Here is a 24,621-nt window from a genome sequence, read left to right on the forward strand (position 1 = left end):
ACTTGCCATTGTAAATCTAAATGGCTCTCAGAATTCTGCAAATAATTATTGAAGAACAGTGACTTATAAACATACATATCCTGGAACTTTTAAATTTCAAAGATAATATTCACCAAACTCTGTTGAGTACGAATCAGCATTTGTTGAGAGTTTACCGTCCAGGATGCTTTCCAAAGTTCTTTACGTGTTTTATTCAACCTTCACAATACACTAAAAGGAAGAAACTATTTATTATCTCAATTTACAGGTGAGGAAGTTGATGTTTAGAGAAAATACTTAAAATTTTCACATAAGCTGGGCACAGTGGCCTTTGCCTATAGTCCCAGCTACACAAGAGGTTGAGGCAGGAGAATCGCTTGAGCACAGAAGTTTGAGGCTAAAGTGAGCTATGATTGCACCACTGCACTCCAGCCTGGGTGACAGGGCAAGACCTTATCTCTAATCACTTAAAAAATTATTTAAAGTTTATATAACTTTTAAATGGTAGAATCGAGACTCAAGCCCATTTCTCTCAAACTCTAAAACTTGGACCCTTGAGCTCTTGTGTTTGACCACAGCAAGTTGATTCCTTCTCATTTTCTAGGTGAACTGGAAGCTCTCTACCCTCCAAGCGGGTCTCTGGCAAGAGGCGAGAACAGGTGATGTTTCCTTTACTAACAGTATGACATTCACTCTTTTAACAAACATTAACTGAGTATAAACTATACGCCTGTAAGTATCTGGGGGTAGAAATTATTGCACATAAAAGCCTGGATACAAGGGATGGATGGATAGATAGACACAAGAGAATATATATATATGTGTGTGTGTGTGTATATGTATATATGAGCACTAAGTGGCTCAGAGTGGTTGGAATAGAGGAGCGGAGGGTAAGGCAGCGTTTGCATAGATAGAGGAAATCATGCGTTGTTAAAATCATGTTTTAAAGAATACTTAACACAGGTCAATGCATTATACTTGTCAATACATTTAAAATATTTCAGCATGAAAATGTAAGTTTTAAAAACCTACATAGGGTACCGATAATATTAATATCAATACTCCAGAAGCAATCATCTGTTTTTTAGAGTAAAAACTTAAGACTTCATCCAAAGTTTCATATGAAAGCAAAAAGAGATAAAAATAATGAGAAAAAAATGAATAAAGACTGGTAGCTTAATAACACAGGTAAATGCATTATAATTGTAAATGTGTGTAAATATTATATTTTAGACAGGTAAAATATAATATTAACTGAAAAGTGTTTTAAAAACACATCCTGATAGTACTAAGAAGTGCCCAGAACTTCCAGTGTCACAGGGTAAAAAGGAAGCATCTTCAAAGTGCAGTAGGTTGCTCTGCTGAGGGGGAGCTCCCCGTGGCTGTAGGTCCCTAAGCAGGCAAAACACCTCTCCAGGATGCTGGCGAGAGGATTCTTGAATTGACAGAAAAGATGAACTAGGTGGCCTTTCACAGCACCTCTAATTCCAATGCTAATTCTTTTAACAAAAGGGAGAAACGAGAGATTATAGGTAAGAGAATACCTCGAGGAGTTACAGGTAAGTTGTCACAAGTAAAAGACAGACTCCCATCACTGGTGGGGAAGTCAGGGAAGCTCAGTCCCAGGTCAGGTTCATCTAGATACAGTGCAGGGGAGAGAAGAGTATAGAATCAGCTGTGCTCTATATGCAGCCAGCAACAGACAGGAGCAGAGAGAGGTGAGTGGGGATGAGGAATTGTGTGAACAGCTGGGAGAGCAGGGCTTGGGTCCCATGGGTTGGACAGAAACACCAGGCTGCCAGTGATCTCTGAAGGCCATGTCCTCTCCACTGGAGCAAAGACTCAGGCACTGGGACAGATGCCTGGCTCTACCAGACCCAAGAATGCAGGCTCAGAGCAAGACCCTCATCCACCCCAGGGAAAGGAGCATTCCCGGTACAGTAAAACTGAGCACAGCATGTTCCTGCCAAAGATTCCCTGCTGAGGCTGGGATGGGTTTCCTGGGAGGATGATGATAGAGGGAAGGGAACTTGTCCAACTAGTTACGATTCCTCTTATAGACTTTTAGTTTATAACAATGGGTGATTATGTTTCTCCTGTATTTAACCAGCCTTGCATTCCTGGAATCAATCCCATATGATGAAGATGTAGTGTTTTTTTTTTTTCTCCACATCCTTGATAATGCATGTTATTACCTGACTTACTGACTCCAGCCATCCTAGAGGGTGGGAAGTGGTATCTCATTGGTTTTTTTTTTTTTTTTTTTTTCAGATGAAACAATTTTATTTCACATTTGTCTTTAAAACCACGAGGACACTATTGTCTTCATATAAAAAGGTAAGTACAGATACCTATGCTTTCTAGAAAACGATCATGTAGACCCTCACAAAGAAAAATGCATTCTATTATATCGCTTCAGCCAGGTTGCTTGGAAAAAACTCACATCGGAACTGATTCCTTAAACATACCATTGTTAGTTGTCTTTTTCATTATTGAGTTGTATTTGTGTTTTTCTATATTCTAGATAGAAATCCCTTATCTGCTTATGGAATAGGAGAAAATGAAATTTTCTGCTATGTGAGAAGTGAGCTATTCCATAAGCTGTCTTCTCACTTTAACAGTGTCTTTTGAAGCACAAATGTTCTAAATTTTGATGATGTGCAATTTGTCTGCTTTTCATTTTGTTGTGTGCTTTTGGTGTTATATTTAACAAACTATTGCCTTATCCAAGTTCACAATGATTTATGCCTGTATTTCCTCTTACGACTTTTATAACTCTAGCTCTTACATAGGTTTTTAATCCATTTTGAGTTAATTTTGTATATAATCTGAGGTACAAGTTCCAATTCATCCTTTTGCAAGAGTCCCAAAACTGTTTATTGAAGACCAAAGAACTGGTTTTTTTTAACTTTGTGTTCTGGTTTCTAACTCAATTTTTGCTTTAAATATTTTTCTCCTTCCTTTCAATTCAATTCTGTTAGATGCTTAATTCATGTTTTATTCTTTATTGTCATTCATATAAGTATTTAAGGCAGTGAATATTTTGATTATGGTGTTAACAATATTCTATAGATTCTGATATGTAGTATTATTATTACTGCTATTGTTTTCTAAAAATTCTGGAATTTAGATCTTTATATCTCCTTTGGACCCTAGAGTTATTTAATGAAGATATTCAAACATTTTTTCCAGGTTAAAAGGCCATTTTTATTTTTTGGTTTTGTAATTAATTTCTATTTATGTAATTTTTATTGCATTGTTTTTGTCAGACATCATTACTTGAATTATTGCTACTTTTTGGAACTCATTTGAGGTTTAGTCTGTGGCTCTATAAACTGTCTTTAAAAAATGTTCTATAGGAACTTCAAAGTAAAGTGTATTCATTACCATTATTAAAACATACTCATACACACAAATGTACACATTATTTTGATATTTTCTATCCTTCCTTTAATCACTTGATCTGCCTTGGACTGACAAAACCTTTTCTTCTTATTTTTTGTTTTATTTTAATTTTTTGAGACAGAGTCTCGCTCTGTCGCCCAGGCTGGAGTGCAGTGGCCAGATCTCAGCTCACTGCAAGCTCCGCCTCCCGGGTTCACGCCATTCTCCTGCCTCAGCCTCCCGAGTAGCTGGGACTACAGGCGCTGCCACCTCGCCTGGCTAGTTTTTTATATTTTTAGTAGAGATGAGGTTTCACCATGTTAGCCAGGATGGTCTTGATCTCCTGACCTCGTGATCTGCCCATCTCGGCCTCCCAAAGTGCTGAGATTACAGGCTTGAGCCACCGCGCCCGGCCAACCTTCTCTTTTTATTAATGTGTTTGTTTCTTCGCAGATCTTTTATAGTTTCTACTTTGAGAAAATTTGTTTTATGTGGTACCCAGATATTATAGATCTTTTTTATTATACTTTAAGTTCTGGGATACATGTGCAGAACGTGCAGGTTTGTTACCTAGGTATACACGTTCCACAGTGGTTTGCTGCACCCCTCAACCCATCACCTACATTAGGTATTTCTCTTAATGCTATCCCTCCCCTAAGCCCCAACCCCCCAACAGGCCCTGGTGTGTGATGTTCCCCACCCTGTGTCCAAGTGTTCTCCTTGTTCAACTCCCACTTATGAATGAGAACATGCAGGGTTTGGTTTTCTGTTGCTGTGTTAGTTTGCTGAGAATAATGGTTTCCAGCTTCATCCATGTCCCTGCAAAAGACATGAATTCATCCTTTTTTATGGCTGCATAGTATTCCATGGTGTATATGTGCCACATTTTCTTTATCCAGTATGTCATTGATGGGCATTTGGGTTGGTTCCAAGTCTTTGCTATTGTGAATAGTGCCACGATAAACATACGTGTGCATGTGTCTTTATAGTAGAATGATTTATAATCCTTTGGCTATATACCCAGTAATGGGATTGCTGGGTCAAATGGTATTTCTGGTTCTAGATCCTCGAGGAATCGCCACACTGTCCTCTACAGTGGTTGAACTAAGCCAAACTAAGCTTCATAAATTTTATAGATTTTTAAAAACAATTTTATTTTGATTGTAGGTTTAATTTTTATAAAGTAGCCTGCATATTGTTTAATTTTGTCCTCCTGAATTCTGTTTTTTTGATATAAGGATCATGCTGTTTTGGTCACATTAGCCTCCTATGCCTTTGCCTATCATTTCATTTTCAATCATTCTGAAATACATTATTTTAGCAATTTCTCTTATACACAGAATACAGTTGGGTTTTGCTTTGAGAGTCAATTTAAAGTATGTTTCTTTTAAAAGGTTCATTAAGCTCATTTACATTTATTAACATAACTGATGTGTAGGCCTAGGTGTGCCATATGACTTTATGTTTAATATGTAGTCTGCCATTCTCTTTCTGATCATAGGAAGTTTACATAATGCTAATATCTTAATACTTTTAGTCTCTTCTTTCTTTAGACAGTGTCTTTTGTTCCTTACTATATACAATGAAATTAACTTGTAAACTTTATTCTCCCTTTTTCACCATTCAATATTACTATTTTTTCAAGAATATTCTTTATCCTCTTAGACAAGCTTAAGCTTCTATTTGACTTATTTGCTTAATATATTCCTTTTCTCCTAAGTGTCCCTAAGAGATAAACAGAAATAGACTTCCTACTTTCTTCCTTTTCCCATTGATTGGTTAGTTATTTGCATATTATTAGCATATATTGCATTTAGGTATTATCCTGTCACTTTTTTTTAAATTATATTTTAAGTTCTAGGGTACATGTGCATAATGTGCAGGTTTGTTACATATGTATACTTGTGCCATGTTGGTGTGCTGCACCCATCAACTCGTCATTTACATCAGGTATAACTCCCAATGCAATCCCTCCCCGCTCCCCATGATAGACCCCGGTGTGTGATGTTCCCCTTCCTGAGTCCAAGTGATCTCATTGTTCAGTTCCCACCTATGAGTGAGAACATGCGGTGTTTGGTTTTCTGTTCTTGCAATAGTTGGCTGAGAACGATGGTTTCCAGCTGCATCCATGTCCCTACAAAGGACACGAACTCATCCTTTTTTATGGCTGCATAGTATTCCATGGTGTATATGTGCCACATTTTCTTAATCCAGTCTGTCACTGATGGACATTTGGGTTGATTCCCAGTCTTTGCTGTTGTGAATAGTGCTGCAATAAACATACGTGTACATGTGTCTTTATAGCAGCATGATTTATAATCCTTTGGGTATATCCCCAGTAATGGGATGGCTGGGTCATATGGTACTTCTAGTTCTAGATCCTTGAGGAAGCGCCACACTGTTTTCCATAATGGTTTAACTAGTATCCTGTCACCTTTAGCCCCACATTCTGATCCTAGTTTAGTTCTACAGTAAATTGATATTCAATGCTTTTCACTTGTATTTTTGCTAAGTTTATTCTAACATTTTCTTGATTATATGAACTTCATCTTCTAATAGAAACCCCAGAAAGAGCCATGGGAACAATAATCCCTGAGTTTATGTTCAAACTCTGTACTTATCGCCCTTATACAAGTACAGATTGGTTGCCATAAAATTCCTGGCTCATCTTTATATTTCTGAGTTTCTTGTAAATGTTCTTTTATTACTTTCTGGTATAGAAAGTTGCTATCAAGACTGATGCCAACTTGATTTTTTTTCGGTGGAGGAGGAGGAACTGGTTACCTGAAGGATTCTTTGTTTATTTTGAAGGTCTAACAACTTTACTAAGATACTTTTTGGAATTTACTAAGATATATGCCTTTTCAATATGTAGACTAAAATCTTTCATTTCTGGGAAGTTCATTTAAATTTTAAATCTTCTACTCTGAAGTTTACTTTTTTCTTTGGGATTCTGCTTATAATATAATCTTCTTGGTCAGTCTTCTATACCAATTTCTTTCTCTCTAACTCTTTTACCCCATTCTTTATTTTTGTTTCTTTTGCCTTTCTCATTTCTAGCCTTTATGTCCTTTATAATGATTTCTGTATTGTTCATTTAAAAAAAAATCTCTGTAACTTAGTCTTCAAAATAAGTGACTGTTGCTTCAATTTCTATCCAGACTTCTCTCAGTTCCTATTTCACACCTTCTTGTGGTCTGGGTATATTTTCTCTGAGTTTATTTCCTATTTGTAGTATTCTTTCACAGTTAGTTTTATGACTTTGAAAATTCTTGAAGACATATTGTATTGGAATTTTTCTCAATAGAGACAATTTCCTAGTGAGTTCTCTTATAAAAAGCTTGACTTTTCAGGGGTTCCTTTTTCATATTTCTCTATAGGTCCAGCAATTTAGTCATTAGTAATGATTCACATTTGAACAATTTGCCTTTTTTCAGTACCAGAGATTTAGCAAGATTAGGGTAACTTGCCCAGATTCTCCATCTAAGGACTCCTTCCATTGCTACAATAATGAAGATTGCTTTATCGCCTGCCTCACCTTTCCTCTTCACCTTTGTTCGGCATGACTTTTTGCCCTGTTTCTTCAGATCTATACATAACAACTATCCCTCAGGGTTAGGTCCTCTCTTTCTAGGCATGACTGTCAGCTGAGGATTTGTAGATTCTGATACTCCCCATTACTCCCTGCCCTACTCACCTACTTTGCTGCTTGGCCTTTACTTTCCGCATTGATGGGGCTGATTCATGGTGTTGTCTTCCACTCATTTCCAAGGTGTTGTGTGTTTTTTTTTAATGTAAGATGTTTCTGACTCTCAGTTTCAATGAAAGTATACATATCTGAGCTTATATTCCTCCTCCTTGTCACTTTGCATGGTTCTCAGTGGAGACATAAGAAAATTAGGATCTAGACAATCACTGTTTAGTTCCAAATACATAATTCAGAGATATGGTTCCATGCACCCTTTTCTTAATGTAGTTCCCCTTGCATCCTTTTTATTCTTTCTTCAGATATGTACTTGTTGAAAAGGATACCAAAAGCTTCTGAAAGTTTTATCTGTGACTTGATCAAATTATGTTTTAGAACTTCTCGCTTTCACAGACTTCTCAAGGCCATCACCACCGGTCAACGGTTAACACTTCACTCCATTCAGCCCAAGGGTTTACACAGAGATAAAACATACAGAATGCCCTCCTTCTCTGGGTATAGATAGTCAAGCTGCATGTACAGAGAGTGAGAAGACTGATAAATGTTTGCAGACTTGAACTGAATTAAATTGACCCAAACTCCTGTTTGACTCTGTGTTTTAAAATTCTCAGCCTTGAGAAGAATAAATTCAGGAAAGGAAGGTAAGACCTAAGAAAGGAGAAAAGTAGAAACTCTAATCATTTAACATTTATTTAATTTTTCTGTAGTCAAGACATGGGGGCACAAAAATGTTCAAGTGCTGATGAAAAAAATGTGTCATCAAAATCTTGCGGAAGCTTCGTGCAGGAACAGCCTTTCTCTTAGAGAAGGACCGTGAAATGTTAAGTAGTAGGTGGCATTTGTGTGGAAATGTGTGGACTTTTACCAGTCAGAGATGGAGAGAAAAGTCATCCCCCACACAGTGGTCGTAATCATTAGGGACCTTTACTCCCTGTTGCCTAGTTCTTTCTTCCTTCCTTCATTCCCTTTCCCCGCTTCTGTGGCCCAGGCTGGCATGAGTGTGGTGATCTCGGCTCACTACCAACCTCTGCCTCCCTGGTTCATGTGATTCTCCTGCCTCAGCCTCCTGAGTAGCTGGGACTACAGGCGCCCACTACCACACCCAGCTAATTTTTTTGTATTTTTAGTAGAGACGGGGTTTCACCGTGTTGCCCAGGCTATTCTCGAACTCCTGACCTCAAGCGATCTGCCCACCCAGGCCTCCCAAACTGCTGGTATTTCAGGCCTGAGCCACCGCACCTGGCCTATTGCTGATGTTTCTATCCATATGAAGGCCTCTTCCATCAAAACAGCCCTGGAGGCTTCTCCAGTCACACCCTGGAGTGAGTTACCCGATTGCTGAGTTTTGGCCTTCAGCTTCTCTTTCAGGACACATCCTGTTCTATTCTGTTTGAGATTCTGGAGACTATGATTTTTTTCTTTGGAGTTTCACTGACACCTCAAAAAGTAATCTGTACATAGTGGGTCTTTACTAAATAGTTGATTGTTGAATTGGTTTCCAGAGAAACAGATAATATGAAATTGCATCTTTAGAGAATATTGAGTTTTGGGCTTGATGAATCAGAACAGGTGCAGTCTTGGGGTCTGAGAGTGGTTTGAAAGCAGGTGAATGGCTGGGAAACTCTGAATCCAACTCATATAAGATTTTAATAGAGGCAGTTATGTCTAGCCCATTAGATTGAAATTCCCTGAGGTTAAGGGTTATCACTGTCTTACTTACCTAGCACTGTGCCAGGTCCAGAGTCAGTAATTAAGATGCTTTCATTCGTTCATTTTACAGATATTAACTCCTCTGAGAGTACAGCTAAAGAAAAGGAAAGTCCAGCTAAAGAAATTTGGGATGAAAAAGAGTGTAGAAAAACAAATGAGAAACGTATTTTAATTACCTCACATTGTATCTCCCACACTTTCCAGCATAGTGTATTTCAGTAAAAATTTACAGTGCACATAGTAGATGGCCAATAAAAGTACACTGTCTTTCTTTCTTCTTCCTTAAAACTCAGAGAATAGCATGCTCACCCATCTAAAGTAAAACATTTTTACAGAACTGTAATGGGGCTCACTCAAGGTGTTTTTTCTCTGACTTCTGAGCTCCTGGAAGGAGGGAATCAGACTAGTACCTTTGAGTTCCTCCTCTGGGGACTCTCAGACCAGGCACAGCAGCAACACATCCTCTTCCTGTTGTTTCTGTGGATGTACGCGGTCACTGTGGCTGGGAACCTGCTCATTGTCCTGGCCATTGGCACCGACACACACCTCCACACCCCCATGTACTTCTTCCTTGCCAGCTTGTCGTGCACAGACATCTTTTTCACCTCCACCACTGTGCCCAAGGCCCTGGTGAACATCCAGACCCAGAGCACGTCCATTTCCTATGCAGGGTGCTTGGCACAGCTCTACTTCTTCTTGACTTTTGGGGACATGGACATCTTTCTCCTGGCTGTAATGGCCTATGACCGCTATGTGGCCATTTGCCACCCACTCCACTATATGATCATCATGAGCCTCCACCGCTGTGCCGTCCTGGTGGCCGCCTGCTGGACCCTCACGAGTCTTGTCGCCATGACTCACACCTTCCTCATATCCCGGCTTTCCTTCTGCTCTAAGATCATTCCTGACTTCTTCTGCGATTTGGGACCACTGATGAAGGTGTCTTGCTTTGACACCCAGGTCAATGAGCTTGTGCTCCTCTTCCTAGGGGGAACAGTCATTTTAATCCCTTTTATGCTCATCCTGGTCTCTTATATCCGCATTGTTTCAGCCATCCTCAGGGCGCCCTCTGCCCAGGGAAGGCGCAAGGCCTTCTCTACCTGCGGCTCTCACCTCGTTGTTGTTGCTCTGTTCTTCGGGACGGTCATCAGGGCGTATCTGTGCCCCTCATCCTCTTCCTCCAGCTCAGTAGAGGAGGATACAGCGGCTGCTGTCATGTACACAGTGGTGACTCCCCTGCTGAACCCCTTTATTTATAGCCTGCGGAACAAGGACATGAAGGCTGCAGTGGTTAGACTTCTCAAGGGCAGAGTCTCCTTCTCACAGGGCCAGGGCCAGTGACTTCTGCTGAGAAACTGAAGGTGTTCTCCTTCCCCTCCAGTGAGGGGCTTGACAGAAATTTCTACCTCAAAGTGTCTCATTTCTGAATCCCACATATCCCTTATCAGCACTCCCCTCCCCGAGTGCCCACTGCAAGTTTGGTGTTATAAAGGGAAATCAATGTTTTGCTTTGTGCTTAATCTGTTAAGAGCTCCTTATTTGCTCATTTAACTTATTAATAATTTTTCACAAGGAGGCATGACTTTTGCAATGCTTTTAATTCTAAAAGCCTGTGTAGCCTTTTATATGCTAGTTTATTAAAACTTAATGAGGTCATGGAAAGTGGGCTAATGACAATATTTAGCAATAAAGTCAATCAGATGGCAAAGACTTTACAAATTTAAGTGAACAAGTGTATGTTTTCCTACAAAAATAGGAAATTATACAAATACTTATTGTCTCAAGGTTATGAATCAAAAATATTTGCAGCTATTAAAACAAAGCTGTCAACGATATAGGAGTGATCTATGTTCTCTTAGTAAAAAGATTTACAAACAATTTGTAACGAGATGATATAACAAATGTAAGTTATATATTATGATAACTAGTGTGTAGTTATTTCTTTTTCTTTTTTTTTGAGATGGAGTCTCACTCTTATTGCCCAGGCTGGAGTGCAATGGCACGATCTCAGCTCACTGCAACCTCTGCCTTCCAGGTTCAAGTGATTCTCCTGCCTCAGTCTCCCAAGTAGCTGAGATTATAGGTGCCTGCCACCACGCCTGGCTATTTTTTATATTTTTAGTAGAGACAGGGTTTTACCATGTTGGCCAGGCTGGTCTTGAACTCCTGACCTGCGGTGATCCACCCACTTCGGCCTCCCAAAGTGCTGGGATTACAGGCATGAGCCGCCACGCCCAGCCATGTGTAGTTATTTCTAGCTTTGTTCCTTATCTGCTTAAGTCGTGGCTGACTGTGAGTGTTGTGTGTGTGTATCTGCCTATAGCCCATGCAGGTCTGGGTCAAAAACTGGGAGGCCAGCCATCTTGAGGAATTTGACAGAGAGTTGTGGACCACACATATTTTTGCTTCCTTGTGCTGAGTAGCACACCCCATCTCCCACAAGAGGGGTAAGGCTGTCAGTGGTAGTGACTTGGTCCAGGAGGCAGAGGATGCCTTCAGAAAGGAGGAGACTGTCGAGAGAAACTGAGGAGGTACATGAGATTCGTGTTCAATGCAATCCATGCCTGTGCTACTTAGATCCATTTGCACTTCCCCATTGCATCCAGCTCTCATCCTATGATTTGGAGCCTCTATGTGCTGTTGTTAAAATGAATTCAGCCTCCTTCCTTCTCAAACAGGGTGGGTATATGCCCCATAACTCAGAATTCCCTTTAAGTTGGTGGCCAGTTAGGAGATGGTAAGATTGCATAAAAGTGTAATCAAAACAAGATACAGTCCATACTACTGTTGGTTGTCCCAAAGCTGTAATTGCAGATAATTAGCTTGACTGACTCTCTACTACCTATTTTAGATTTCCCTCATCTACGCTATCACTTTGGCAGGTCTATGTTGATGCCTGGTAGAATGAATTAGACCTTCAACTATTAGAGGTTTTAGTTATTCTGTTTTTTGTGTTATGACTAAAATGCTTATTAGAATTTATTACCATCTATGGAATTAATATGAGAGTTCATGGCATAAGCCATAAATCTTCATGGTAATCAATATCAATTATCTCAGTTTAAAAAATGACTCCTATCTTTTTCTGTTTGTCTACTACATGAAGAGCATGAAATGGTCAGGGGCAGTTGGTTTTATTTTAGTGGATTAATTAAAGAGAGGTAAGGCTTCCACACTTCACTTGAACTGGTAAAATGATGAAAACAGTAAAATGTGATAAATTATGTATGTATGTTTAATGTAATATCTACAGCAGCCACTAAAAAACTATACAAAGGGATATACTCAAAAACACAATAGATAAATCAAATGTTAAAGCAACTCACAAGAAGGCAGGAAAAAGAAAACACATAGAAACAAAAAATAAAATGGCAAATTTAAATATGAACATATCATTAATTATATTACATGTAAATGGTCTAAATGCACCAATTAAAAGACAGAAGTTGGCAGAGTGGATTTGAAATAAACATTACCCAACTTTATGTTGTCCACAAGAAGCTCACCTCAAATATTACAGCTTAGGTTGAAAGGAAAAGAATGGAGAAAGAAATATAAACATTAATGAAAAGAAAGAGATGTGGCTATATATATTTCACATAAGTGGATTTCAAAGTAAAGAAAATTACCAGTGACAGAGAGGGATATTATAATAAAGGATTCAATCCACCAAGAAGACATAGCAATCCTGAAAACGTATTCATCATACAGTTGAAATGCAAAATATGTGAGAAAAAAACTGAAAGAGACATAGACGAATGTTCACAATTATAGTTGAAGACTTCAAAACCCCTCTCTCAACAATGATAGAATAACTAGACAGAAGATCAGTAAGGATATGGGATAACTCTACAACAACGGTAACCAACAGTATCTATTTGACATTTATAGACCACCCCCTTCAATAACAGCAGAACTAACATTATTTTCAAGTGCCCCCTGAATATATATCATGATAGATCATATACTGGGGTATAATATAAACTCCAACAAATTTAGAATAATTGAAATCATACATCATACGAAGTATGTTCTCTGACCACAATGCAATCAGCCTAGAAATCAATAACAAAGATGAAGAAAATCTCCAGATACTCAAAAACTAAACAACACATTTATTAATAATCCACGGGGAAGTCACAAGTATAATTTTAAAAAACAATCGAGCTGTATTAAAATGAAAATATAACATATCAGAATTTGTGGAACAAAGCTAGAACAGTGATAAGAAGAAAATATATAGCACTGAATACATACATTAGAAAAGAGGAAAGTCTCAAATCAAGAATCTAAGTTCCTATTTAAGAAGCCTAGAAAAGAGCAAAATAAATTCAAAGCAAACAGAAGGAAGTAATAATGATAGGATCAAAAATCAATGAAATTGAACATAAAAAACAACAACAGAGAAAAATCAATGAAGTGAAGACCCGGTTCTTTGTAAAGATGAATAACAAATCTCCAGCAAGATTGACAAAGAAACAACAGAGAAGACAATATAAGAACTGAAATCAGGTATATCACTACAGACCCTGCAGACATACAAGAGATAGGAGGATACTATTAGGAATTCTAAACACACAATTTTGACAATGAAGATAAAGTGAACGAATTCCTCAAAAAATACAAACTACCACAACTCATCCAATGTGAAATAGATCATTTGAGTAGACTTACAGCTCTTAAGGTAATTGAAATAACAATTTCATAACACCTCAAAAGAAATATATAGGTCCAGATGGTTTCACTGGAAAACTCCATCAAAAAGAGGAATTAACACAAATTCTACATAATCTCTTCCAAATCTACATAATCTCTTCCAAAAACAGAAAAGGAGAGAAGAGATTACCCTGATGCCAAAACCAGATGAAGAGTACAGACACAGAGAACTACAGACCAATATCCTGATGAATATAAATGCAAAAATTCATAATATCAAATTCAGCAATATATAAAAGAAATTACATACCATGATCAAGTGGGGTTTATTCCGGGTATGCATGGTTGGTTCAATAGTTGAAAGCCAGTCAATCCAATCCAGCATACTAACAGCCTAAAGAAGAATTACATGATCCTACTAATTGATACAGTAAATGGATTTGACAACATTTAACACCCTTTTCATAAATTTTTTAAAATAAACAAAACCTCAGATGGAGAGGAATGAAGAGGAATTTCCTCAACTTGATAAAAAGCATCTACAAAAAACCTATGACTAACATTATACTGTAGGTTATGAGGAAAGACTAAATTTTTACACATGAAAATTGGGGACAAATCAAGAATGTTCACTGTCATTACTCTTATTCAATAAAAAACTGGAAGTTATGTCCAGTGTAATAAGATAAAGAAATAAAAGGCATACATGCAGAAATAAATGAAATTGTCACCATTTTCAGATGACATGATTCAGAGGACATAGAAAATTCCAAGAAATGTCTTTAAAAATCTAAAAACAAAAACAAAATATAAAAAATGCTTATGTGAGTTCAGAAAGGTCACAAAATGCATGATAAACATACAAAAATCAGCTGTATATCTATACAGCAGCGATAAGCATGCAGACACCAAACTTAAAAATGCAAAAGCTTTGACAATCACTCAGGAAAATAAAACAGATGTAAATGTTAAAACAAAAATCTTAAAAACACATGTACACGCTTTTTTTTTTTTTTTTTGAGACAGAGTCTCGCTCTGTTCCCCAGGCTGAAGTGCAATGGCGGGATCTCGGCTCACAGCAACCTCTGCCCCCCGGGTTCAAGCAATCCTGCCTCAGTCTCCCAGGTAGCTGGGACTACAGGTGTGCACCACCATGCCCAGCTAATTTTTGACATGTACAGGATTTTTATGTTGAAAACTACAAAACACTGCTGAAAGAAATCAAGAAGACCTAGATAAATGGAGAGACAGAATATGTTCATGAATTGTGAAATTTAACCTAGTCAAGTTGCTAATTCTCCTCAAATTGAGATTTAGGTTTAATTCAATTCCTATCAAAATTCCAGCAGGATTGTTTAAGATATAAATAAGATTATTCTAAAATGTATAAGAAAATACAGAGGGGAGGGGCCACAGTGGCTGACTAGAAACAGCTGTAGTCAGAGGCTCCCACTTAGAAGAACGAAAATGGCAGCTGAGGTATCCAGGTTCTCTCACTGGGACTGACTAGGCAGTTGGCATAACCCATGGGGCGTGAGGAAAAGCAGGGTGGTGCGATGACCCACCTGGGAGCCACACAGGGCAAGAGGAGCTCCCACCCCCAGCCAAGGGAGGTGGGGAGTGATGGTGCTACCCTGACCAGGGAACCACACTTTTCCCCGGGATCCGTGCAACCCACAGATCAGGAGATTCCCTTTGGGAGTCCAAGCACAGAGCTGTGCAGACTCTCAGCAGCCACTCAGCTGGAGATTGCCTAAGACTATCGAGTTTCGGGGAGGGGCTGCCATCATCACGGCAGCTGGTGGCTGCCTAAGGAGCGTGGTGGCTCAAGCCTGTAATCCCAGCACTTTGGGAGGCCGAGGTGGGTGGATCACCTGAGGTCAGGAGTTCAAGACCAGCCTTGCCAACATGGTGAAACCCTGTCTCTACCAAAATACAAAAAAAAAAAAAAAAAAAAAGCCAGGCACGATGGTGGGTGCCTGTAATCCCAGCTACTCAGGAGGCTGAGGCAGGAGAGTCATCTGAATCAGCGAGGTGGAGGTTGCAGTGAGCCAAGATCATGCCACTGCACTCCAGCCTGGGCGACACCGCAAGACTCTGTCTCAAAACACACACACACACACAAACAACAAAAAACAAAAACAAGGCTGAGCTCCCAGGGGAGGGGTGGCAGCCATCACTGAGCCTCCAGTCGGCCGTTTTTCCCCTGCCAGTACTGGGGAAACTGGACAGTTTGGATCCAGGATGAATTTCCTACAACACAGCACAGCGGCTGTGGCAGATCATGGCCAGACTGCCTCTTTAGGCTGGCCCCTGACCCATTCCTCCTCGTGGCTTGGCTCCCTGCAGGAATTTCACCAACTCTAGGCAAGGGTTTAGGGACAAAACTGATCTCCCTGGAACTGAGCCCCTGGGTGGAGGGGCGGCCATGGTCTCCGCGGATCAGCAGACTTCGTCTTTCCCCCTGCTGGCTCTGAGGAATCTGGGCAGTCCAGATGAGTGGGTTCCACCAAATGCAGCATACCCCCTCAGCCAAGGGGCTGCCAGAGTGCTTTGTTAAGCAGGACCCAGATCAAGTGCCTCGTGACTGGGTAAAAACCCTCAACAGGGGTCGCTAGACACCTTATACTATAGTGTTCCCGCTGGCATCAGGTCGGTGCCCCTCTGGGACAGAGATCCCAGAGGAAGGAGCAGGAAGCCATTTTTGCTGTTCTGCAGCTTCCTCTGGTAACACCTCCAGGTGTAGGAGGGACCCAGGAAACAGGATCTGGAGTGAACCACAGCAAACGGCAACAGCTCTGTGAAAGAGGGGCCTATTAAAAGAAAAACAACTGGAAAGCAAAAACCACCACAACAAAAAAGTCCCCCACAAAAACCCCATCCAAAGGTCCGCAACCTCAAAGATCGAAGCTAGATGAACTCATGAAGATGAGAAATAATCAATGAAAAAATACTGAAAACTCAAAAAAGCCAGAGTGCCTCTTTTTCCTCCAAAGGATCATGACACCTCTTCAGCAAGGGCACAGAACTGGGTGAAAGCTGAGATGGATGAATTCACAGAAGTAAGCTTCAGAAGGTGGGTAATAATGAACTTCACTAAGCTAAAGGAGCATGTTCTAACCCAATGCAAAGAAGCTAAGAACGACGATAAAACACTACAGCAACTGTTAACCAGAAAAATGAGTTTAGAGAGGAACGTCATTGAGACCTGATGGAGCTGAAAAACACAACACGAGAACTTCACAACACAACCACAGTATCAACAACATGAGAACTTCACAACGCAACCACAAGTACCAATAACCAAACAGACCAAGCAGAGAAAAGAATTTGAGCTTGAAGACTATCTTGAAATAAGACAGGCAGACAAGATTGGAGGAAAAAGAATGAAAAGGAACAAACAAAACCTCCAAGAAATGTGGGACTATGTAAAAAGATTGAACCTCTGATTGAAACAAGTATCTGAAAGAGATGGGGAGAATGGAAACAAGTTGGAAAACACACTTCAGGGTATTATCCAGGAGAACTTCCCCAAGCTAGCAAGACAGGGCAACATTCAAATTCAGGAAATACAGAGAATATCATAGGATACTTCACGAGAAGATTAACTCCAGGACACATTATCATCAGATTCTCCAAGGTCAAAATGAGAGAAAAAATGTTAATGGCAGCTAGAGAGAAAAGTCAGGTCACCTACAAAGGGAAGCCCATCAGACTGACAGTGGATCTCTCAGCAGAAACCTTACAAGTCAGAAGAGAGTGGGGGTCAATATTCAACATTCTTAAAGAAAAAGTTTTCAACCCAGAATTTCATATCCAGCCAAACTAAGCTTCATAAGCAAAGGAGAAATAAAATCCTTTACAGACAAGCAAATGCTGAGAGATTTTGTCACTACCAGGCCTGCCTTTCAAGAGCTCCTGATGGAAGCACTAAATATGGAAAGAAAAAACCCGTACCAGCCACTGCAAAAAACACAACAAAATATAAAGACCAATGACACTATGAAGAAACTGCATCAACCAGTGTGCAAAATAACCAGCTAGCATCAGGACAGGATCACATTCACACATAACAATATTAACTTTAAATGTAAATGAGCTAAAAGACACAGAGTGGCAAATTGCATGGAGTCAAAACCCATTGGTGTGCTGTATTCAGGAGACCCATCTAACGTGCAAAAACACATATAAGCTAAAAAAAAAAAAGGGATAGAGGAAAATTTACCAAGCAAATGGAAAGCAAAAAAAGCAGGGGTTGCAATCCTAGTCTCTGACAAAACGGACTTTAAACCAACAGACATCAAAAAAGACAAAGAAGGGTATTACATAATTGTAAAGGGATGAATGCAACAAGAAGAGCTAATGATCCTAAATATGTATGCACCCAATACAGAAGCACTGAGATTCATAAAAGAGGTTCTTAGAGACCCACGAAGACATTTGAAGTCTCCCACTATTATTGTGTGGGAGTCTAACACCCCGATCTAATCGAGACAGAAAATTAACAAGGATATTCAGGACTTGAACTTAGTCCTGGATCAAGTGGACCAAATAGACATCTATAGAACTCTCCACCCCAAATCAACAGAATATATTTTCTTCTCAGTGCCACAGGGCACTTATTCTAAAATCGACCACATAATTGGAAGTAAAACACTCCTCAGCAAATGCAAAATAAATGAAATCATAACAGTCTGTCAGACCACAGCGCAATCAAATTAGAACTGAGGATTAAGAAACTCACTCAAAACCACACAACTACATAGAAATTGAACAACCTGCTCCTGAATGACCCCTGGGTAAATAACAAAACTAACACTGAAATTAAGAAGTTACCTGAAACCAATGAAAACAAACAATGTACCAGAATCTCTGGGACACAGCTAAAACAGTGTTAGAAGGGAAATTTATAACAGTAAGTGCCCACATCAGAAGGCTGGAAAGATCTCAGATCAACACTCTAACATCACAATTAAAAGAATTAGAGAAGCAAGAGCAAACAAATCCAAAAGCTAGCAGAAGACAAGAAATAACTTTAAGATCAGAGTGGAACTGAAGGAGGAAGAGACATGAAAAACCCTTCTTCAAAAAAAATCAATGAATACAGGAGCTGTTTTTTTTTTTTTTTAAAGTTAACAAAATAGATAGACCACTAGCTAGACTAGAGAAGAATCAAATAGACAAAATAAAAAAATGATATAAGGGGTATCACCACTGACCCCCCCAGAAATACAAACTATAAAGAATGCTATAAACACCTCTACACAAACTAGAAAATCTAGAAGAAATGGATAAATTTGTGAACGCATGCACCCTCCCAAGACTAAACCAGGAAGAAGTAGAATCCCTGAATAGACCAATAACAACTACCAAAATTGAGGCAGTAATGAATAGCCTACCAACCCAAAACTGCCCAGGACCAGATAGATTCACAGCCGAATTCTACCAGAGGAACAAAGAGGAGCTGCTACCATTCCTTCTGAAACTATTCCAAACAATTGAAAAGGAGGGACTCCTCCCTAACTCATTTTATGAGGCCAGCATCACCCTGATACCAAAACCTGGCAGAGACACAACAAAAAAAGAAAACTTCAGACCAGCATCCCTGATGAACCATGATTCAAAAATCCTCAATAAAATACTGGCAAACTGAATCCAGCAGCACATCAAAAAACTTATCCACCACAATCAAGTCAGCTTCATCCCTGGGATGCAAGACTGGTTCAATAAATGTAATCCATCAGATAAACAGAACCAATGACAAAAACCACATGCTTATCTTAATAGATGCAGAAAACGGCTTCAATAAAATTCAACATCCCATCATGTTAAAAACTCCCAATAAACTAGATATTATCTCAAAATAATAAGAGCCATCTATGACAAATCCATAGCCAACATCATACTGAATGGGCAAAAGCTGGAAGCAATCCCTTTGAAAACTGGCACAAGACAAGGATGCCCTCTCTCGCCACTCCTATTCAACACAGTATTGGAAGTTCTGGCCAGGACAATCAGGCAAGAGAAAGAAATAAGGGGTATTCAAATAGGAAGAGAATCTGTTTGCAGATGACGTGATTCTATATTTAGAAAACCCCATAGTCTTGGCCCAAAAACTCCTTAAGCTGGTAAGCAGCTTCAGCAAAATCTCAGGATACAAAATCAATGTGAAAAAAATCACAGGCATTCCTATACACCAACAACAGACAAGCCAAGAGCGAAATCATGAATGAGTTCCCATTCACAATTGCTACAAAGAGAATAAAATACCTAGGAATACAGCTTACAAGGGATGTGAAGGACCTCTTCAAGGGGAACTAAAAACCACTGTTCAAGGAACTAAGATGACACAAAAAATGGAAAAACAATCCATTCTCATTTATAGGAAGAATAAATAACATGAAAATGGCCATACTGCCCAAAGTAATTTATAGGTTCAATGCTATTCCCATCAAACTACTATCGACATTCTTCACAGAATTAGAAAGCACTTCTTTAAATTTCATATGGAACCAAAAAAAGCGCCTGTATAGCCAAGACAATCCTAATCAAAACAAAAACAAAAACAAAAACAAAGCTGGAGGCATCATACAACTTGACTTCAAACTATACTACAAGGCTACTGTAACCAAAACAGCATGGTACTGGTACCAAAACAGACACGTAGCCCAATGGAACAGAGACCTCAGAAATAATACCATATATCTACAACCATCTGATCTTTGATGAACCTGACAAAAACAAGCAATGGGGAAAGGATTCCCTATTTAATAAATGGTATTGGGAAAACTGGCTAGCCATATGCAGAAAAATGAAACTGGACCCCCTTCTTACACCTTGTACAAAAATTAAGTCAAGATGGATTAAAGACTTAAGACCTAAACCCATAAAAACTCTAGAAGGAAACCTAGGCAATACCATCCAGGACATAGGTATAGGCAAAGACTTCATGACTAAAACACCAAAAGCAATGGCAACAAAAGCTAAAATTGACAAGTGGGATCTAATTAAAGAGCTTCTGCACAGCAAAAGAAACTATCATCAGAGTAAACAGGCAACCTACAGAATGAGAGAAAATTTTTGCAATCTATGCATCTGACAAAGGGCTAATATCCAGAACCTACAAAGAATGTAAATTTAGGAAAAAAACAACCCCATCAAAAAGTGGGCAAAGGATATGAACAGACACTTCTCAAAAGAAGATATTTATGCAGCCAACAAACATGAAAAAAAGAAACTCATCATCACTGATCATTAGAGAAATGCAAATCAAAACCACAAGGAGATACCATCTCACACCAGTTAGAATGGCGATCATCAAACAGTCAGGAAACAACAGATGCTGGAGAGGATGTGTAGAAATAAGAATGCTTTTACACTGTTGGTAGGAGTGTAAATTAGCTCAACCATTGTGGAAGACAGTGTGGCAACTCCTCAAGGATCTAGAACCAGAAATACCATTTGACCCAGCAATCCCATTACTGGGTATATAGCCAAAGGATTATAAATCATTCTACTATAAAGACACACACACACGTATGTTTACTGCGGCACTGTTCACAATAGCAAAGACTGGGAACCAACCCAAATGCCCATCAGTGATAGACTGGATAAAGAAAATGTGGCACATACACACCATGGAATACTATGCAGCCATGAAAAGGATGAGTTCCTTTCCTTTGCAGGGACATGGATGAAGCTGGAAACAATTATTCTCAGCAAACTAACACAAAAACAGAAAACCAAACACTGCATGTTCTCACTCATAAGTGGGAGTTGAACCATGAGAACCCATGGACACAGGGAAGGGAACATCACACACTGGGGCCTGTCAGGGGATGGAGGGCTATTGGAGGGATAGCATTAGGAGAAATACCTAATGTAGATGATGGGTTGATGGGTGCAGGAAACTACCATGGCATGTGTATACCTATGTAACAAACCTGCATGTTCTGCACATGTGCCCCAGAACTTAAAGTATAATAAAAAAAGAAACTGACCTGGGGAAATATTTTTGTGCTTACTTCATAGTTTAAACTAGACTGTATATAAAGATAATACAACTCCTCCTAAAATCTTACTAAGACAGTCATTAATGAATAATAAAATAAAAACAAAAGCAAAGGAAAGAATGACCACAGGATTGAAGATGAGACAAAATTCAAGAGGGGAGATGGAGGAATAGAACTAAGGTTATCACATAGTTAGTTGTAGGTTATTACTACAGTCTTAATATTCAGATTAAGTGTTGAGTCCAGGGGTGTTTATGAAATTATGATAGTTGCACAGATACATAGTTAAAAGCTCTGAATGAAACAGTGAAGAGAGTTTCTCTTTAATCAAGAATGGATAGATAAGAGAGCAGTAAGGGAGGAGAGAAGAGTGATGAGACTTCTCTCATATTTAATGTCTAATATAATTAAATATATATTGAATATATTTAATATCTAATATAAATTAAATATATAATTAAATATAGACATTATATATTAATTAGACATTAAATTATATTTAATGTCTAATATAATTAGAGAGGAGTTTAATTATATTAGACATCTCTTAAAGCAATCTAGGGAAGAGAGAGTGAAGGTACGTAATTAATACAAGACTAATTTTGTTGTTATGGATAAACTCAGTAACGTCAAATGGAATTAGGTGTTTATTGTCCATAGTGAAATAATAAGTACCAAAGAGGATAGATACTATATAAGAAGGTATCCTTCTTTGCATCTATGATCTAGATGCAACTGTAGTGTGGAAATAGAAACCATAGAATGAATTATTATGATAGCAATAAGTAAGAAGATGTCCACAAGATTTTGAGTTTGAAGCACACACAAAAAAGATGCCCTTAATGACAGTAGTGAACAAAAGAGCAATTTAAGAAAAAAATAGTTCCATTTTGGGTGTGTTTTTAAGAGTTCCTGTGACTGTTGTGGATGTATTGAATTAAATAGTAGAATGAAGATATAAAGTTTTGGAGCAAAATTAACAGAACATGGATCAGAGGGGAGCTGATAAGTCAAGTTTTCAACAAAGAATTCATTGCAGAATGAGTGAACTTCAAGAAAGGGAGCCAGGATGGAGAATGAGGATTCTAGTTGGGGAAGGAAGACACTTGTACAGTCAAGACTTGATGTCCCTCCAGGTCAAACAATGTATCTCTCTCCCTTTTCTATCAGCTAAGGGACATAGCGCAGTGTATTGTCCTGCACTATTAACTGAGCACTCAAATACTTCTTTTAGAAAAAAAAAAGAAACAAGGAAGAAAGTGATAAGTGCTACAAAAGAAGTTAAAAATGTGCCACATAGGTTCAGAGACAGTAGCCATTTCATTACATATGAAATGTACATATGTATGTGGGTGTGTGCCTTTAGTATATCACATATATTATTGTCTCTTTTAATTTTCAACATAGTCCTGTGGCACAGATGGCAGTAGCCCTTCTTCCAGATGAAGAAGTCACATCTCTAAAAGATGAAGTGACTTAGCCCATGTCTTTCTTTCTTTCTTTCTTTTTTTTTTTTTTTTTTTTGAGATGGAGTTTTGCTGTCGCCCAGGCTGGAGTGCAATGGCGCAATCTCGGCTCACTACAACCTCCACCTCCTGGGTTCACGCCATTCACCTGCCTCAGCCTCCCGAGTAGCTGGGAGTACAGGTGCCCGCCACCACGCCCGGCTAACTTTTTGTATTTTTAGTAGATACGGGGTTTCACCATGTTAGTCAGGAGGGTCTCGATCTCCTGACCTCGTGATCCGCCCGCCTCGGCCTCCCACACTGCTGGGATTACAGGCGTGAGCCACTGCGCCTGGCCAAGATGGGGTTTCACCATCTTGGCCAGGCTGATCTCGAACTCCTGACCTCAGGTGATCCACCCACCTCGGCCTCCCAAAGTGCTGGGTTTACAGGCGTGAGCTGCCGCGCCCGGCCGCCCATGGCTTTCCTTTAGAAAAATGCAGATCTTGTATTTGAGCCTAGTTCTCCTCATGCTGAATGCTCTTCCTCTGACTCCACAGCCGGCCTACAGAGGAAACGTAGAATAATGAGGAGAGACACCGAAGCAAGTCAGGATGTGTGCACCAGCAGGAAACGTGGCTGGAACGTTAACAAGCAGAGGGGATGCTCCACCCATGGTAATAATCCTTTTTATAGTTCCTATTTATTTATTGCTTTTTAAGTTATTCCCCTTTCTCTTCTGTTTGCATTTGCTGCTGTAGGATTTAAATAGACATGCTTAGCTTCTCACAGTCCATTTACAGTTAATATCGTACCGCCTCATGTAAAATGTAGAAACTATTTGCATAATCTCACTTACTGCTCCAACTGCCTTTTGCTAGATGCTATATATATAACATCTACCTACATTACAAAGCAACCAAACCAATGTCATAATTTTTCGTGTTTTTTTTAAACATTTTTCAAAATGTTGTGGGTACATAGCAGATGTGTAATTTATGGCGTATATGAGATATTTTGATACAGGCATACAGTATGTAATACATCAGGGTAAGTGGTGTATCCATCACTTCAAGTATTTATCCTCTGTGTTACAAACAATCCACACTTATACTCTTAGTTATTTTTTAAGGTACAATTGAATTATTATTGACTATAGTGATGTTATTGTACTATCAAACACTAGACCTTATTCATTCTTTAAAAGATAAAGGGGATCCCTGCAAATGCTCACCTGGTCAAACTGAGACCACATGAGTTGGATTTGGGCTCCCTTTATGTTCTGCCTCTCCAGGTTTTAAGAAAAGAAGTGAGATAGCAAGAATGACTCAATACAGATGATTTTTCCAACTCCAAGACCTGCATTGCTGTCTTCCCAACTTCTGTTCATCCAGCTGCACCACTAGCCATTCCACTTTGATGAATGGATTGAACATCAAATACCACACATGCTAAGCCATGTCATGTGTCCGGAAGACAGGATGTGGATTTCATATACTTCTACTTTCTTCTGAAACAAGCAGCTTATTCCTTTCCTTTTGCCAAAGGTAGAAAAAAAAAATAAACTAGATTATTTTTTAGCATAAAGTTAGGTGGTGGTTCTTTTGTTCAATCCAATAGAATAATATATTTAAACCATTACATTGCTGATTAAAAATTATATCATAAGTACACCTCTGGAACATACAAGACATTGGCCACTGTCCCAAAGAGATATCACGAATAACCC

At 39.1% G+C, this 24,621-nt stretch overlaps 1 protein-coding gene and 1 long non-coding RNA gene across 2 annotated transcripts; both read left to right on the plus strand.

Annotated features, from left to right (window-relative positions):
* Positions 1-389: 389 nt before the first annotated feature.
* LOC116271005 lies at positions 390-24,184 on the plus strand. Its single transcript, XR_004179309.1, has 3 exons — positions 390-638; positions 2,251-2,316; positions 23,453-24,184. It is a non-coding gene; the product is annotated as an uncharacterized LOC116271005 (long non-coding RNA).
* On the plus strand, positions 8,236-10,196 carry LOC110741570 (olfactory receptor 1P1). Its single transcript, XM_021928538.2, has one exon. It carries the CDS (start codon positions 9,122-9,124, stop codon positions 10,118-10,120), a length of 999 nt encoding a protein of 332 aa, XP_021784230.2. The 5' UTR covers positions 8,236-9,121; the 3' UTR covers positions 10,121-10,196.
* Positions 24,185-24,621: the final 437 nt, after the last annotated feature.

This window comes from Papio anubis, chromosome 17 (genome assembly GCF_008728515.1).
Source record: "Papio anubis isolate 15944 chromosome 17, Panubis1.0, whole genome shotgun sequence".
Lineage (NCBI taxonomy): Eukaryota > Metazoa > Chordata > Mammalia > Primates > Cercopithecidae > Papio > Papio anubis.

Coding starts and splice junctions, on each gene's coding strand:
- LOC110741570 (XM_021928538.2), top strand. CDS start 9,122: ATGGGGCTCACTCAAGGTGTTTTTTCTCTGACTTCTGAGCTCCTGGAA.